The sequence below is a fragment of the Clavelina lepadiformis genome, chromosome 6 (genome assembly GCF_947623445.1).
Source record: "Clavelina lepadiformis chromosome 6, kaClaLepa1.1, whole genome shotgun sequence".
NCBI lineage: Eukaryota > Metazoa > Chordata > Ascidiacea > Aplousobranchia > Clavelinidae > Clavelina > Clavelina lepadiformis.
The window spans coordinates 17,589,721-17,603,815 of NC_135245.1; the positions used below are offsets into that span (position 1 = coordinate 17,589,721).

The window sequence follows — 14,095 nt, forward strand, 5'->3', positions numbered from 1 at the left end:
ATAACTACATTGATACTGAAACTTCTGTACTAAGAACCACCCATCTCATATCAGATTTATTCACTCGAAACAATGCCATTAACTTCAAATAAATCACACGCAAAGCGTCATTTGACGGTGCAAATTTATCACTAAACATTTCAGTGAGCTTTGATTTGTAACACAAAAAAATACAAATTATTAGAAAAAAAGATAAATTCGACAGTTTGGTCAATACAGTGGTACGTTTACTACTTTATGGTCACAAGTTTATCAGAACCTGTGCAAACGATCAAAAAATGTTGGAAATACTCCACCACACTATAAACAACTTGCTGCATAGACATAACAACGTGATTACGATTTTAACACATTTCATAAAGTTACTGTGGCAACTACCAACACAAAATGAAAAATGTCTTGAAACATGAAAAGAGCACAAGACGCGATCGGGTTCAATTACAGGCGAAGAAAAGCTGTAGGCTAAACGTAACTTTGTTAAGGTAAATTTGGTGGAACGTCAACAGAGTGCGTAGGAAAAATATATAAAGTACTGTACCTGATAAACAACGAATAAGTGCAAAACTTATTAAAAATAAACACAAAAATATAAAATGCTGCAAAAAAACCAACAGTGAGCTCACAGTGATGGTCGTTAGATGGCGTCTGGAGCAAAAACGCTAAAACAGCAGTTGCGGGGAGTCCGCCTTCAGTGTTTGTGGTCCGGTGACCGGTGGAAGGGCGAGTCGACGAGCGAAACTAATTCTTCGTCCGCGAGATGGCGTATAAGCTGCGCACACAAAACAATGTACAGTATCATCATTCGTTTCCGGCTGCGGATATCCAGTAAATCAAAACAGATTTTTTTATTTCGAATGGTTTGTGTGATACAATATAATGAATAATTGAACAAAAACCTAACAACAAACGTCTAAAATTTCTCTAAAAAATGCCAGATTTCTTTGATGATCTTTTCCAGTACAAAATACCACTAAAACTTACGTTTCCAGGAGCTTGAATTATAATTTATCGATGGAAGACTATTAGAAAGAACATTCGCATTAGGCGAAGCCCCTCTAACGTTAGTTGCTTGTCGATTGAGAGATGACATTGACAAGGCCAGCGGATGCTGCATGCAGAGAAATAAATTTAGGCTACCACTATTTCACCGGAAAAAAATCGTGCGTTTGAAGCCAGTTTTTACAATTTCTTGTTAACCTGACTTAAATGCTATAACATAGTAACCTAAATCTACCTTTTAACTCAAATCTAACTCTTAAATAAAACCTTAAATAGACTTTTTCCATGTAACCATTCTCCTTATCTAACCGCATATCTTTAACAACAGGCTGCGTGACCTACATACTGTGAAGTGTGAAATAGTCACTTCGCTAAATTTATACTTAAGGAAACCTAGCTAATCTGTGAAGCCCACTGGCTCTGACATACAACATGTGGCAGTGGTATGGATCCCGTCATGCCTGTAGGTATTTTAATCACTAAATACATTGCGTGTGTATGCAGCACTTTACCTGCTGAAACTGGGCCGCTTGACGGAGAAGATTCTGTGCCTTCTTTGCCTCATTTTGAATCTTTTTGCTTATAGCTCGTATAAGGTCTCTGGTATGCTTGAGTTTGTAAGCTGCGAATGATCAACGAAAAATATGGTCAGTAGCTAAAAACTGTCAACATTTAGGTTAATATCACTTCCAACATTCACTAACAACACTGGCTTAAAAAATCAATTTATCAGGCAAGCCTTTGGTATTATTGACCAACGTAGAAATATTACCTTTAAATCTGGCTATAATGTCTTCAGTGAAAAGTGGGCAAGCAATCCACTCATCAAAATCATGGATAAGGTCAAGTGGGGCCAAACCGTGATCGTTCTTCCTCCTAACATCAGCGCCTAAAAGCAGTAAGAAGCAGTTTGAGGTGAAATGAAGATGAGGTTTTCAAACCAGTTTCCATATTAACAAACAACCGTGTTATTGTTAAAATTTCTGCGTCATTTTATACTTTAGATTTTTTTTCATTTAATCAGCTCGTCGGTGAGGCGATGGAACGCCTCCAACGAAGCAATCCAGGGTTTATTTACAGCGGCGGTATATTAGTTATGGTTGCAATACAGTTTAGCACAGTGTTAAATGGTGCTTGCATTCAGGGATTCTGGGGAACAATTCCTGATTCAAACAAAATAATAAACACCAAAGAGAAATACAGCCATCAAAAAATGCAAACTAACAAGCTGGGTAACTGCGACTTGAGCAGTGACGAATAATAATCACTTATTTTAGTTGCGCAAAAATTAATCCAAAGTCCAAAGACTAATATTCTAATACCATACCAGATTACAACAAGCATAGTGTCAAGATGTTAAACCCTTTGGCAGTACCCCAAATGTCTGCTGCGATGTCTTACCATGCTCGATTAAAATGCTTGCCGCATGAAAATTATTCGTTCGCATGGCATCAAACAGAGCGGTGCATCCCTCTTCATTTGCAGCATCCACTTGGGCTCCAAATCGAAGAAGAATCTGAAGAACATCAGTGGATCCGGACATCCTGGTGGCCAGATGAACAGATCTACGTGATGAGGATAAAATGTCATTTATAAGCATGATTTTAATGCACTGATACATTGGCTGAAAACTTAGGAATAGCTTTCATGTTGCCATGAAAATAATTATACAAGGAAAAATTAGGTTAAAGAGAATTTTGCCGAATTAAAGAAGTAAAACAACTACTGCGTCCAAATTTCAAAGAAACACTTAAGTCTGACTCACGAATCTGCTCCCTGATAACGAAGATTGACCAGACCCCCATTTTCAAGCAAAAATGTTATCGCTTCCGCTCGGTCATCAACGATCAACTCTTGGGTCAAGATCTTATAAATAATCCTGTTACACTCGCCTTCTTTAAACAAAAAACTTTGCTTGACCAACCTGAAAAACCAAAACATTTCAATCAAAGGTTGATTTTTTCAGGGGAAAAGTCAACACAAAACTTGATTGTGCAGGTTGACCGAATTACCTCACAAAGGTATACTATTCAATTAGATAATAAACAGTAAAATAAAAATCAAAATGAGGTCTATCATGACAAATATCGGATGCAGTTTAACCAAGTAGCTACACTATCAGATGTTAACTATTTAATTGGTAATTAGTTCCATTAACAATATCAATTAACAATCAAGTTGAAAGAAAAACGTAAATTTTAACTGACCACTTAGCACAGTCCACATAGTTGGCAGCAACAGCAAGATAAGGAAGACTGGGAGGGGAATCTTTTGCTTCTTTGTCCACTTCAGACTTGATAAGATCATCGGTGTCTTTCATGAGCAATTCAATCACATCTTTTCTACCCTAGACAGACATACATGCTAATCATATTTCATTTGAAATGATTCGTGTTCAAGTCAAAAAATGTCTTATTCTAAATAACTAAGTTACTTGACTCTACTGAGATTTTGGTTGTAGTGTTAAAAATATTAATTAACGTCAGTCTACAGTCTTTTCTAGTAGAATTCAGTCTACCTGCATGGCAGCACAGTGCACTGGCATCAAATCCCTTGTGTTCCTGTGTATTAGATCAGCACCACGTGTAATCTGTATAGATGACAGTCTTGACAAAAACCATACTTTTGCATACGACCATTCTAAGTCAATATTGACAGTGTATGTAGTGTTTTGGATCTAAATTTCCTACAAACTCATTACATTATAAGATAATCCTTAACAAAAATCAGTGTATTTTTGTTTCATCTGAACAATGCCCTTAAACTGTTTGAGAACACGGACATCAACTTCTACTACTTAAATGTACTTTAACTAGAGTAATTCCACTTCAAATGGGATGAAACTATAAATGCTAATGATACATTATTTCTATACTTTAAGGTATTTTAAAAAGTTTTGTTTAGGTTTGGAAAGAATATTAAAGAACTCTATAAATTGCTATAATTGCTCGAGTAAGAATCTTTTTACATAGTAATGATTTTTCCAGCGTTGAGGTGAAGGTAGAGACCACATCTAATCTAACATTATTGTAGAAAAAAGACACATACAAGCATTTGAACTCCTTCCATAAAACTTGATTGATTTTCTTCTCCATAAGCTCGTACATGAAGGGCAGTGTTACCTTCATCATCAGCAGCATTGACATCAGCGTTGCTGTCCATTATAAGCTGTGTTGAACAAGAAATTTTAGGAAGTGACTATTCACATTAAATAGGTCATGCAGCCCTTAGTTAAAAATAGGCGGTTAGGTTAGTAGAATAGGTATGCAAAAAGTTGATTTTAGCTATTTAAGATTTCATTGGGGTTAGATTTAGATTAGAAGGTACATAAAGGTTAGGTTTATTTTTCGATTTTGTAACATTCAAGTTATTTAAAAAAAAACGTAAAAAATTGACTTGGGTTACTATTTTATAACGTTTAACTTATATAGTTTAACAAGAAACTCTGAAAAATAGCTGCAAACATACAATTTTTTCTGATGAAATTGTGACAGCCTAAATTTTAACATCAGTGCAAACTGCACTAAAACTGTTTTTGTGTTGAATAGCAGGAAAACATAAATTTTTATAAAAGGTTTCACACCAAATACCAGATTATGCTAATTTTTTGGTTAAAAAAGATGTATTTTTGGAAGCAAGAAAATCAATACTGTATGAAATTATGTCATTGACATAACAGTGACTCTGTTTGCGTAATTTCAAATGACAACGCCAAACCTCAAGAGTTTCCATATCTTTTGCTCTGTGTAGTGGTGTGGCCCCTTGGTAGTCTTTCAGGTTAACATCAACTCGAATTTTAAGAAGATCCTTGAAAATAAATATGAAGATTAAAAAACTACATCATAACTATTAAAATGCAAAGAGCCAAACGGGTATATTCCAATAAGACATTTACGGCATGAACGCAAATATTATCTAACAACATTGTTAACTGATTCTTGGTGCTCACTTTAATTGCATCTCTGTCGCCAAAATGGACAGCCGTGTGAAGCAAGGTGCTTCCTTTAATGCATCGAGCACTGATATCTGCCATTTCACGAAGTCCGAGAAGATGATCTTTTGTTATTCTCCTCAATGGATCAAGATTTCCTCTGACTACTTGAGGGACAGTAGCAGTCCATAGATTGGCAATGTCTGTGCAAAACAAAACAACTCAAGTAAAACAACACAAGGAGCTCTAAAATTGTTTAAATTCAGGGTATTTAGGCCATTAAAAGTTACTTAGCAAAAGTAAAAATATAAAATTGGTTACAACTGATTTGTGGATGGTTAATGTTGTGACACCTTTAAGAAATTCTTTCATGTCTTCATGTCGCATCAGATCAAAAGCTGTTTGACACTTGACGTTTTTAATTTTGGTGTTACACCCCCACTCAATCAATAGCTATAACAGGTAACAACAATCGTGTAAACAAAAGAAAAGTAAAGTGTTTTGATGAAAAACTCAACTCTCAGCTACACTTAGATTTAACAATTACCAAAAATAACATATTAAACAAAGAAGCTGTGATAATACAATTGCATCAACTAAAACTATAGATCAGGATGTCATTGTGCCCTTTTTATCATAAAATATTGTATGTTTTCACTTACTTGGCCGACTCTCTTATGCAAGCCTTCTGCAGCAAAGAATAGAGCAGTCCAGCCCGACTTATTCTTTATATTGACATTGCAACCACTTTCAAGAAGAAATTTGCAAATGTCCTTCGATTAAAAGATACATATCATCACTAGGAAGGGTTTAAAGTGGGTATAATATGTTCTGTAAACTTACAAAGTGGCCAAATCTTGCTGCAATGTGAAGAACAGTATTCCCAGAGTTGGCTTCTCTGGATGAAATAAAGTCCGGATGTGACTCTCGGAAAAATATCACCATCTTCTCGACAACCTCAAACTCTCCGTCACGCACAGCCTTAAAGAACAACCTCTGCCACTTGATGGTATTGCCAGGAAACACTTGGTATAGAAAGCTAAAAATTGAAAAAAATGTCATTAACATGGCATTTGTATATAGGCAATAACTTTATAAACTAGTTTTTATTGATTCAATAAATGAATGATGATTTTTAAAGACAATATACTCCACTAAACAGAGATATTTATAAAGCTATATCAATTATCACATCATATAATGAATGAATGTTATATGAGGTGAGATGAGGATGGAAACATATCCTGCAAAAAAGTATATTTCTCACCAAATTTTATTATCATCTTCCTGCTCCATCCACCAGGATGCAAATGGAGGTAACATCCGCCTCTCAACGTAACATGTTACAACTGATTTCACTTTTTTTAGACGCGCTCTGCTTTTACCTGCTTGCATTTCATTAACTAACAGTAAAATGTGCAACTAATCATCTAATAACCTCGTACACTGCATACAATAAAACTAGTTTTATTTTCCAAACTATATACCGGTACTCTACAAACAAAACTAATTGTATTTCAACCAATATCTTAAAATTGCAGCAAAAACTAGATAAATTATACCTTATCATAACTCAACTAGATAAATATTGGACTAACTACCAGAATCTACACTTGAGCTGATAAGAAATTAGTGCTTAGAAAGAATTGAAAGCATTCCAAATAACGGTAAAGTAGTTCACTGAAACTCTGAAGTAACAGAAACCACTGTGAATTTAGGTCTTTCTTTAGGTTCTTTCCTATTTATCCTGATTAATAACAACCGCTTTTCAGACTGCCCACTGTTCTATGTAGCATATACCAACACTAACTGGAAGAGTCAACAAAGCACTTGAAGCTGAAGAGCATGGCACTTCTGAACACTTGGAACTAGAGACGAATGAGGTAATAGCATAAAATTTGCTGAAAATTACTTTTATGACTACTTATTATGACAACTGCAAAAGCTACTGTATATATTGCAGCTTTGCTTGTCTATCTCATTTTAAATCTGCGATACGTATAATTGAATATACTGGTAGATTAAATATCTGACACAAGAAACCAAGAAAATTGTATTTAAACGTGTAGTGACTTGGTGTATATCCAATGGTTCAATGAATTTTATAACAAATTTCTGATTTCATGTTTTTGATGTGATTAGTTTTGTACTGATTGATTTTGGACCATATAGGTCACAGAAAATGTTATATAAAATTTAAAAGCTATTCTTCTATAGTTAATATTTATCATTCGATTTAGTTTGTTCACTTACATGGACTTTGTTTGAAGCATTTTATTCCTTGACATGCTTTCCATATAGAACTACAAAACAATAAAAAGAACAAGTTTCCATGATACAAACACATTCATAATATAATTTTCAAATTTTATTTGTCAGAAGTTGAACATATAGACAGGTCGGCAAGAGAAAGCATAAAAAGTTTAAAACAACTCGTTGTAATTACAAGTCCAACCTCATATTTAGGGTAAGCTGCAGGTTCAACAATTGTCACTTCATTTCTGGGAATCCCCAAGATGTCACGGATGTTACGACTTCCTTCGACACCTAACATAGATATGTTATCATACTGTAATGCAAAATCCTATTATGCCTAGGATGAATATTTGTTGTCAAAATTATCAACCTGTTAGTATTTAAAAAAAACAACATATTACTTAGTTGGTAACGGTTTAGGTTTTGTATCAGTAGAGTATTTATTATTTTGCAGTTTTCAAAATCTTTATCTTTTGATGCTAATTTCATTGCAACTAATTAAAACTATTCAACTTTATCAACCATTTACCAACATATTTCCCTTTAACTAGTGAACTTGTAAGACCTATATAGCAAAATCGTGAGCTGCGAACAAAATTGCTTTTTTATTGTGGTTACCTGTGAAATCATCCAAAAATTCTTTTGTTTTCTTCACTCTTAAAACAATGCGTCGATCTGGGGTGCAAGTTTCCTTGTCGTAAATTCGGTAAAATCCGGCCCCTTGTGTGAGTTGCAAGTTAATAGCAACCGACATGCAAAGATCATTGATCGACATATTTCTGTACAAAGCATTGCCACCATCATAAACAAAAAACTTCGAGATATTAAGAAAGTCATATCACCAACTCACTAAGTGGTGTAATAATTGTCTACGAACCATACCAAGGGGTGGTCAAATTGTGGCTCTAACGCTGCATGTGACTTGCTAGCCACTGATTTGTGGCTCTTGTAACAGACTCACTTTTTATATGAGACAAAGTTTTAAAAGTTGTATTTAAGAGAAGTTTTATAATTGTTGACTGGATCATTTTCCAAAAAAACCTATAACATATTATTCACTCCTTTCATACTGCAAATATCGACCATTCCCATTAAAAATTTGAATGTCTCATACACTGTAGACTTACTGTTTTGCCATAATAATCGCATACCTAAAAATAATGTCACCATGTTCTTAATGGCCAAGCTTCATCTCGTAAACAAAGTACCAGTATAACTAGCAGTGCTGCCATGTTATTTGAATTACGACAAACATATTTTTGATAAAAAATACATTAGTTAAAAGATTTAGGTTTAGGGTAGCTGTCTTGAAAAAGTAGTTTTAATTGGAGCTTGGCTTGGGGAAAGTAAGAATTACGAGTATGTGTGAGTTTTCTAGCCCCAGATAGGTAACCTACAATTAACTGAAAACTAACATTTCAAATTTAAACAAAAGTATGTTATACAACCCATTGGTAAAAAAACTGACGTTTACCTGGAAAATTAGTTTCAAACATACACTTTTTTCTGGTAAGAGCATTTTTGCGAAAATAAAAGTTTATAAAAAACGTATATACAAAGACACCTGGTTTAAATAGCTAAATAGACAATGGAAACCCACAAAAGTATTAGTTTAACAAAGCCTGCATAAAGTGCAGCACTAACTTTTATTGCAACGAACATTACAAATGAGAAAATGCTCATTTCTATACTTATTGCTGGGATTGAGATCTTTGCAGGTTAGGTGATTTGCAAGTACCTATGACTTCCCACACGCAATACATGGAACCCCTGTAGGCTGTAGCCATGGATAATTATCTTACAATCACAATGGTAATTGTTTAACCGATTTTATCAAGCGATAATTCGTACAAAATTGCATCAAATTGATTAAAACAGTACCTGGGAACAGTAACCAAATCAAATCTTTCTTTCATTTTATCAGCAATTAACTTCCTTGTTTCCTTTTGAACATTCTTGATGTGTTCTAACCAGTCCTCAATGTACTCTATGTCATAGGCCTCTTTTAAAGTGGCCTGTTCTGAAAACACAATATTTCACAATTAATCTATGACACTGCGATGTACTTAAGAGTGTAGATGCCTGTTCATTTTCTGTAAAAAGGAACAAATACAGTAGCACACGTATTTGTAGTACAATAGTAAGTAGTACAATTAAAAGAAAATTTGTAAATTTCAGGACTCAGAATCATAAACAATACACAAATGTTGTTGTCAGCACAACTGTTGCAGGGCATGTCAAATGGATGGGTCAAGAAAACATATATATTTGAAAAATTATTAAAATATTTGCATATATTGTAATGATAATGTTGTCCCAATGTTTAAATATGTATTAGCTTATAAGCTGACGTTAATAACTTTTTTTTGTGATTGTGTAAAAAATAATTTCTTCCAATTCCCCTCGACGTGCTAAAACAGACGAATTCTACTGTAGCCTACATTAAAGAGCTACACACCTAGTTGATAAGATTCCATGGAGTTTTCTAGTTCTTTCTTTGCCTTTAGAGCTTGTATACTCCCCAGTTTTTCAGGAAATTTGACCAACTCGGTATCTACTTCTTGTATAAGCAGAGTCAATTCTTTCTGCCAAAATCAAAAAAAGCATGCGCTGTTAGCAGCAAAGACGACAAAATAAAAATGCACAAATGCTGGAAAATGTAATTGGAATTATCTCAGATGTAAGTGTTCTGTCTAAATGCATAATATTTAAAAATCAATCTTGCAAAGAGTGATTTAGCTGATGGTGAGAAATGTGCAAGTCTCCGTATACCTTGCAAGTAAAATAATAGATAGAAGTTGCAGAGTTATTGTTACCAGTCTTTGAATGACTGCTTTCGATTGTTTCAACTTAAAACTGCACATGAAGAAGAAGCACATGTAGGCACATATCGACTTTGGATCGGCCTCACTTAAGTCCTCTGATCCCATCGGGTTTGACGCGTGCAGCATTTTTTCAACTGTCCTAAGCGCAAGATTTATTGTCCACCTGAATTGACAATACAAATGTAGATAAGGGATATTTGCACTGTATGAAGGAAAGCATACACTGTGCATTAAAATGAAAATAAATATGTTGTTTGATCACAGTTCTTAACAAGAATTAAATTATATAAATTTACAAGAAGGTAAAAAACAACAAGGCTGTTAGGTTATGTTAAAATAAAATATGTTTTTAAGTTGCTTTTGTTAAAACGTGTTACTTTGGGGTGGTAAAAACCCACCTGTCATTCAACATCACTTCGGTGGTGAACGTTCCTGGTACAAAGGAATTAATCAAACCACACAGAGCTCTGCTATCCACAAGATCATCAAGACTGAAAACTGTAAATTTGTGACCTTCAGAAACACGCTACAAAAAATGGTTATAATTAGATTGGTCACAAAACTTAACCCGACAAGAAGTTGAAACATGAAAAACAACAAAAGTCTTAAAAAAGAATATTAATCGTAAGGCAAACTGAAGCTTAAGTTTTAATAACCATTTCAAATGGAGCTTTTTGCATTCATTATTAAAATCAATTTAAGAACACTGAGTACATACAGCAAAATCTACTTATCCTTTCATGTAAGTCACACTTCATTTTGTTATGTACGACAAACATTGGGTTTATAGTATGAGATACAGTTATGCATTAGTATTAATGCAATTTTTGTAGTGGTTGGAAGTAAAAAATTTTACTTCAAAAATCAATTAAATTTAACTTAAAGTGTGACTTTATTAACGTTGTGCGTCCTTTCGGTGTAACCTTTCCTATAAAGTAAACAAAAGGTGTACAATTGAATGATGTTGAATGAAGTCTCACTTAAGAGGGAGAAATAGGACACTAACAAGACAAAGGTTTAAATGGCTTTACCCATTATGATGCAACAAAGGCCCCCATTGTCACTCCAGTGTCAACAAAAGAAGACATTGAAAGTGTCGCTGGGTTTTAAACCATTAGAACCCCTTCTCGCTTTATGCTCATGTTATGAAAGCAAGATCAAACAAAGTGGGAAATGTGCCATATAACTTTCAATGACGGTTTTGCCACAGAAATTTGAAATGGTGAACGGTATTGGAATTCCAACAACTCATACAATTTGCTACAAATTAAATAGAATATTAATATTTGTCATAGTTAACACATAACATCCATTATTTTAACTACTACAGATAATGCAAATTACCAAAAAATTATATCAACCTACATTGTAAATATTAATTGAAACTGAAAAAAACTGTGTCTGTATAAAGCAAATACCTCCAACTGAGAATTTATCATGTCAATAATGCACTCATCGGGTGGCGGATAACTATACCAACCACCTCGTGGTCTATGGGGTTTTATGGCTTTCATACGATCCGCCCCTGGAAACTGCTCATATCCTGCAATAAATTAAATACTTAATGAAAGACACAGTACCTGTATTTAAGATATCTTTACAATTTTTTCATGCTCAATCAATTTAATTTTTTGTAGATTTTTGCTCATTACCAGCGTCTTCTGTTTCTGGAGACGGTGTTGGGTCTTGAACAACCTGAGCAGATGCACCAAATCCTGACATCATCGACTCTGCAGTTTTAATGACTCGTCTCTTTTTTTTCTTAGGGGGTGGGTCTGGGGTCCACTAAAACAAAAACACATTTCGTTTTTATGTTAAAGGTTAGTTAAATGTTTATGGAGCTTAAATATTGTGAAATTTACAAGCATTAATAAATTAAATAACCATAAAACAGTGAAAAGAACTTGCAGACAGCAATGAACTTCATATTATATCAGCATATTTATGATCCTCTTTATGTCAGACCTGACATTCAATGGGCAAGTGCAATACTTAAGAAAGTTTTTCTTGAAATACAGCATGTAACATGAAGTTAATATGTGCATGCGTATTTTGACTGAAAACTAATGCGGTTGGAAAAAACAAAAAAAATTTTCTTTGTCTCGCTAGACCACATTTCATGAACAACATAATAATCTGGCTATCAACTAGTATGGAATTCCCACCAGCAACTTCATGTGTAAATAATCTGGCAGGTTATGAAATCGTAGTAGGGCCAGTGAAGATTCTATGTTTTCCGTCAATTTTGTTTTGAGGCAAAACATGCATGAATAAGATAACTGCAATACACACACTTTATTTTCAAACAAACTTGTATCAGCACTACACTTGCACCTTGCCAATTTTCTATAACATCAGTATAATGTCGTGTAATTCTATTGTCGTATATATATTTATATATTTTCTGTCTCATTGTGTTTGTGTCTCAAAAACTGGAAACAGTAACAAACCCGAAATGGAATGTCAGAAAGTGCTTTATCATCATCCAACTGAAGATATTCCATTCTCTCCCAAGTGAACCAGATATCATGAGCAATCAATCTCCAGAGCAAATCAAATACCTATTCAAAGCATTAATAATTCAGCCTATGGATGGGTTAATTATTACCACACCAGGTCAAATATGTTTTTGATAAAATCTTAAGTGGATTAAATAAGTTTCTACAGTAGATAGTGAAGTGAATTAAATGAAGTATGTTACATTAGTAAGTAGAAGAATAAAATTTAAACATTGTGCACAAAATAAACAAAGGAGAAATTATGTAAGTAATAAGAAAAGTATATTACACGAAAGATTTATACATTTCTTGTATTTTAATGTTTTGGCATTGATGGTGGCCTATAACATATGCAGAAAGATACATTAGCACTGTCGGTAAGTTGAAAAAAAAGGATATTAACAGACAAGATCAAATTAAATATAAATTAACCTTGTTAATTTGCATTTTGTTGCGAAACAATAGACACTGTATTTCTACATCAAGTCCCCACATCAAAAGTAGTAATAATGCAAAAATTCAAAAGTTTAATTAAATTAACATATGACAGATATGACTACTAGCAATAGGGTCGTTTTTGAACAATTAAACAAAATTCTTACGATAAAAATAACAAATTATTTTCTCCCTTACATGGTCACCGACTTTCATGGCAACGAGTCTGCAATCGATCCTAACATCATCCGGAATTATTTCAGACTTCTTTAACTCCTCCACAAGCCATTCAACTCTGCTCATTTTCTGTGCCTGAGTGAGACCATCGAGAGATTGCAACTTCTTCAATGTTTTACCAGTCAAACCTTGAAAGTGTTTTAAATAGTAAAAACACGGATTTAAATATGAAAGTATTTCATTAGAGTCTAAGTTCAGTGTAAATTAAACTGTTCGATAAAAAGGTTAAAATCAAAGTCAACAACGAATTGAATTAATAAACTTGTGAAAATTGTATTCACATAAAGTTGTTACACTAAATGGATACAAAACACCAAGCTTACTATGTAGCAGTTGTTGTATATGAAAGCCTTTGGTCAAGTCTGTTAAGACATTGCTGAGGAGGGAATCGTAAGGAATTAACCTGAGGTTAATCCAAGCTGTAAAACCATTGATCCTTGTGCGCAGAGACATGTTCTTAGAAGCTGCATAAACATTCACTCACATACTTTCAATTTAACAATTAATTTGTTACCGACACTACAGCTACTGGTGCCAGTATCCTGTACATCCTAATGATACAAGGTGAAACATTCAAATGACTGATGCATCATCTCGAAAGTTAGCAATGTTCAACTGTTTAACCGCTCATTTTAATCCCATCCGCAGCTATATCTGCACTTTTTGGACATGTGCTATCAACATTATGCTATATGGACCACACTTTCACGTACATTATGCCTTGGAATGCTCAGTTAACATTTATATATTAATAGTTTTAGGAAACAAAATTAATTTGCACATTTGATAGCTGCTACTCGTATTCACATATTTTCTTGGTAAAGAATCGACACCAGCTGCTCAATTTGTAAATTTTCCAGGTTGATCAGTTTGTAGCCTATAGTTGTAGTGGAAAGTGTGACACCTGCACGCAC

The 14,095-nt window shown here is 34.0% G+C and overlaps 1 protein-coding gene across 1 annotated transcript; it reads right to left on the reverse strand.

The window, feature by feature from the left end:
• Positions 1–43: 43 nt before the first annotated feature.
• LOC143463061 (uncharacterized) lies at positions 44–13,728 on the reverse strand. The gene is made up of 26 exons (XM_076961425.1): positions 13,505–13,728; positions 13,143–13,309; positions 12,462–12,572; positions 11,664–11,796; positions 11,430–11,554; positions 10,410–10,537; positions 10,003–10,174; positions 9,645–9,771; positions 9,068–9,206; positions 7,805–7,965; positions 7,386–7,477; positions 7,184–7,233; positions 5,774–5,969; positions 5,593–5,703; positions 5,284–5,383; positions 4,949–5,133; positions 4,717–4,806; positions 4,048–4,167; positions 3,518–3,589; positions 3,207–3,346; positions 2,765–2,923; positions 2,401–2,564; positions 1,772–1,888; positions 1,512–1,621; positions 982–1,108; positions 44–769 (listed from the first exon to the last, which is right to left on the reverse strand). Exons 1-26 carry the CDS (start codon positions 13,632–13,634, stop codon positions 660–662), a joined length of 3,336 nt encoding a protein of 1,111 aa, XP_076817540.1. The 5' UTR covers positions 13,635–13,728; the 3' UTR covers positions 44–659.
• Positions 13,729–14,095: the final 367 nt, after the last annotated feature.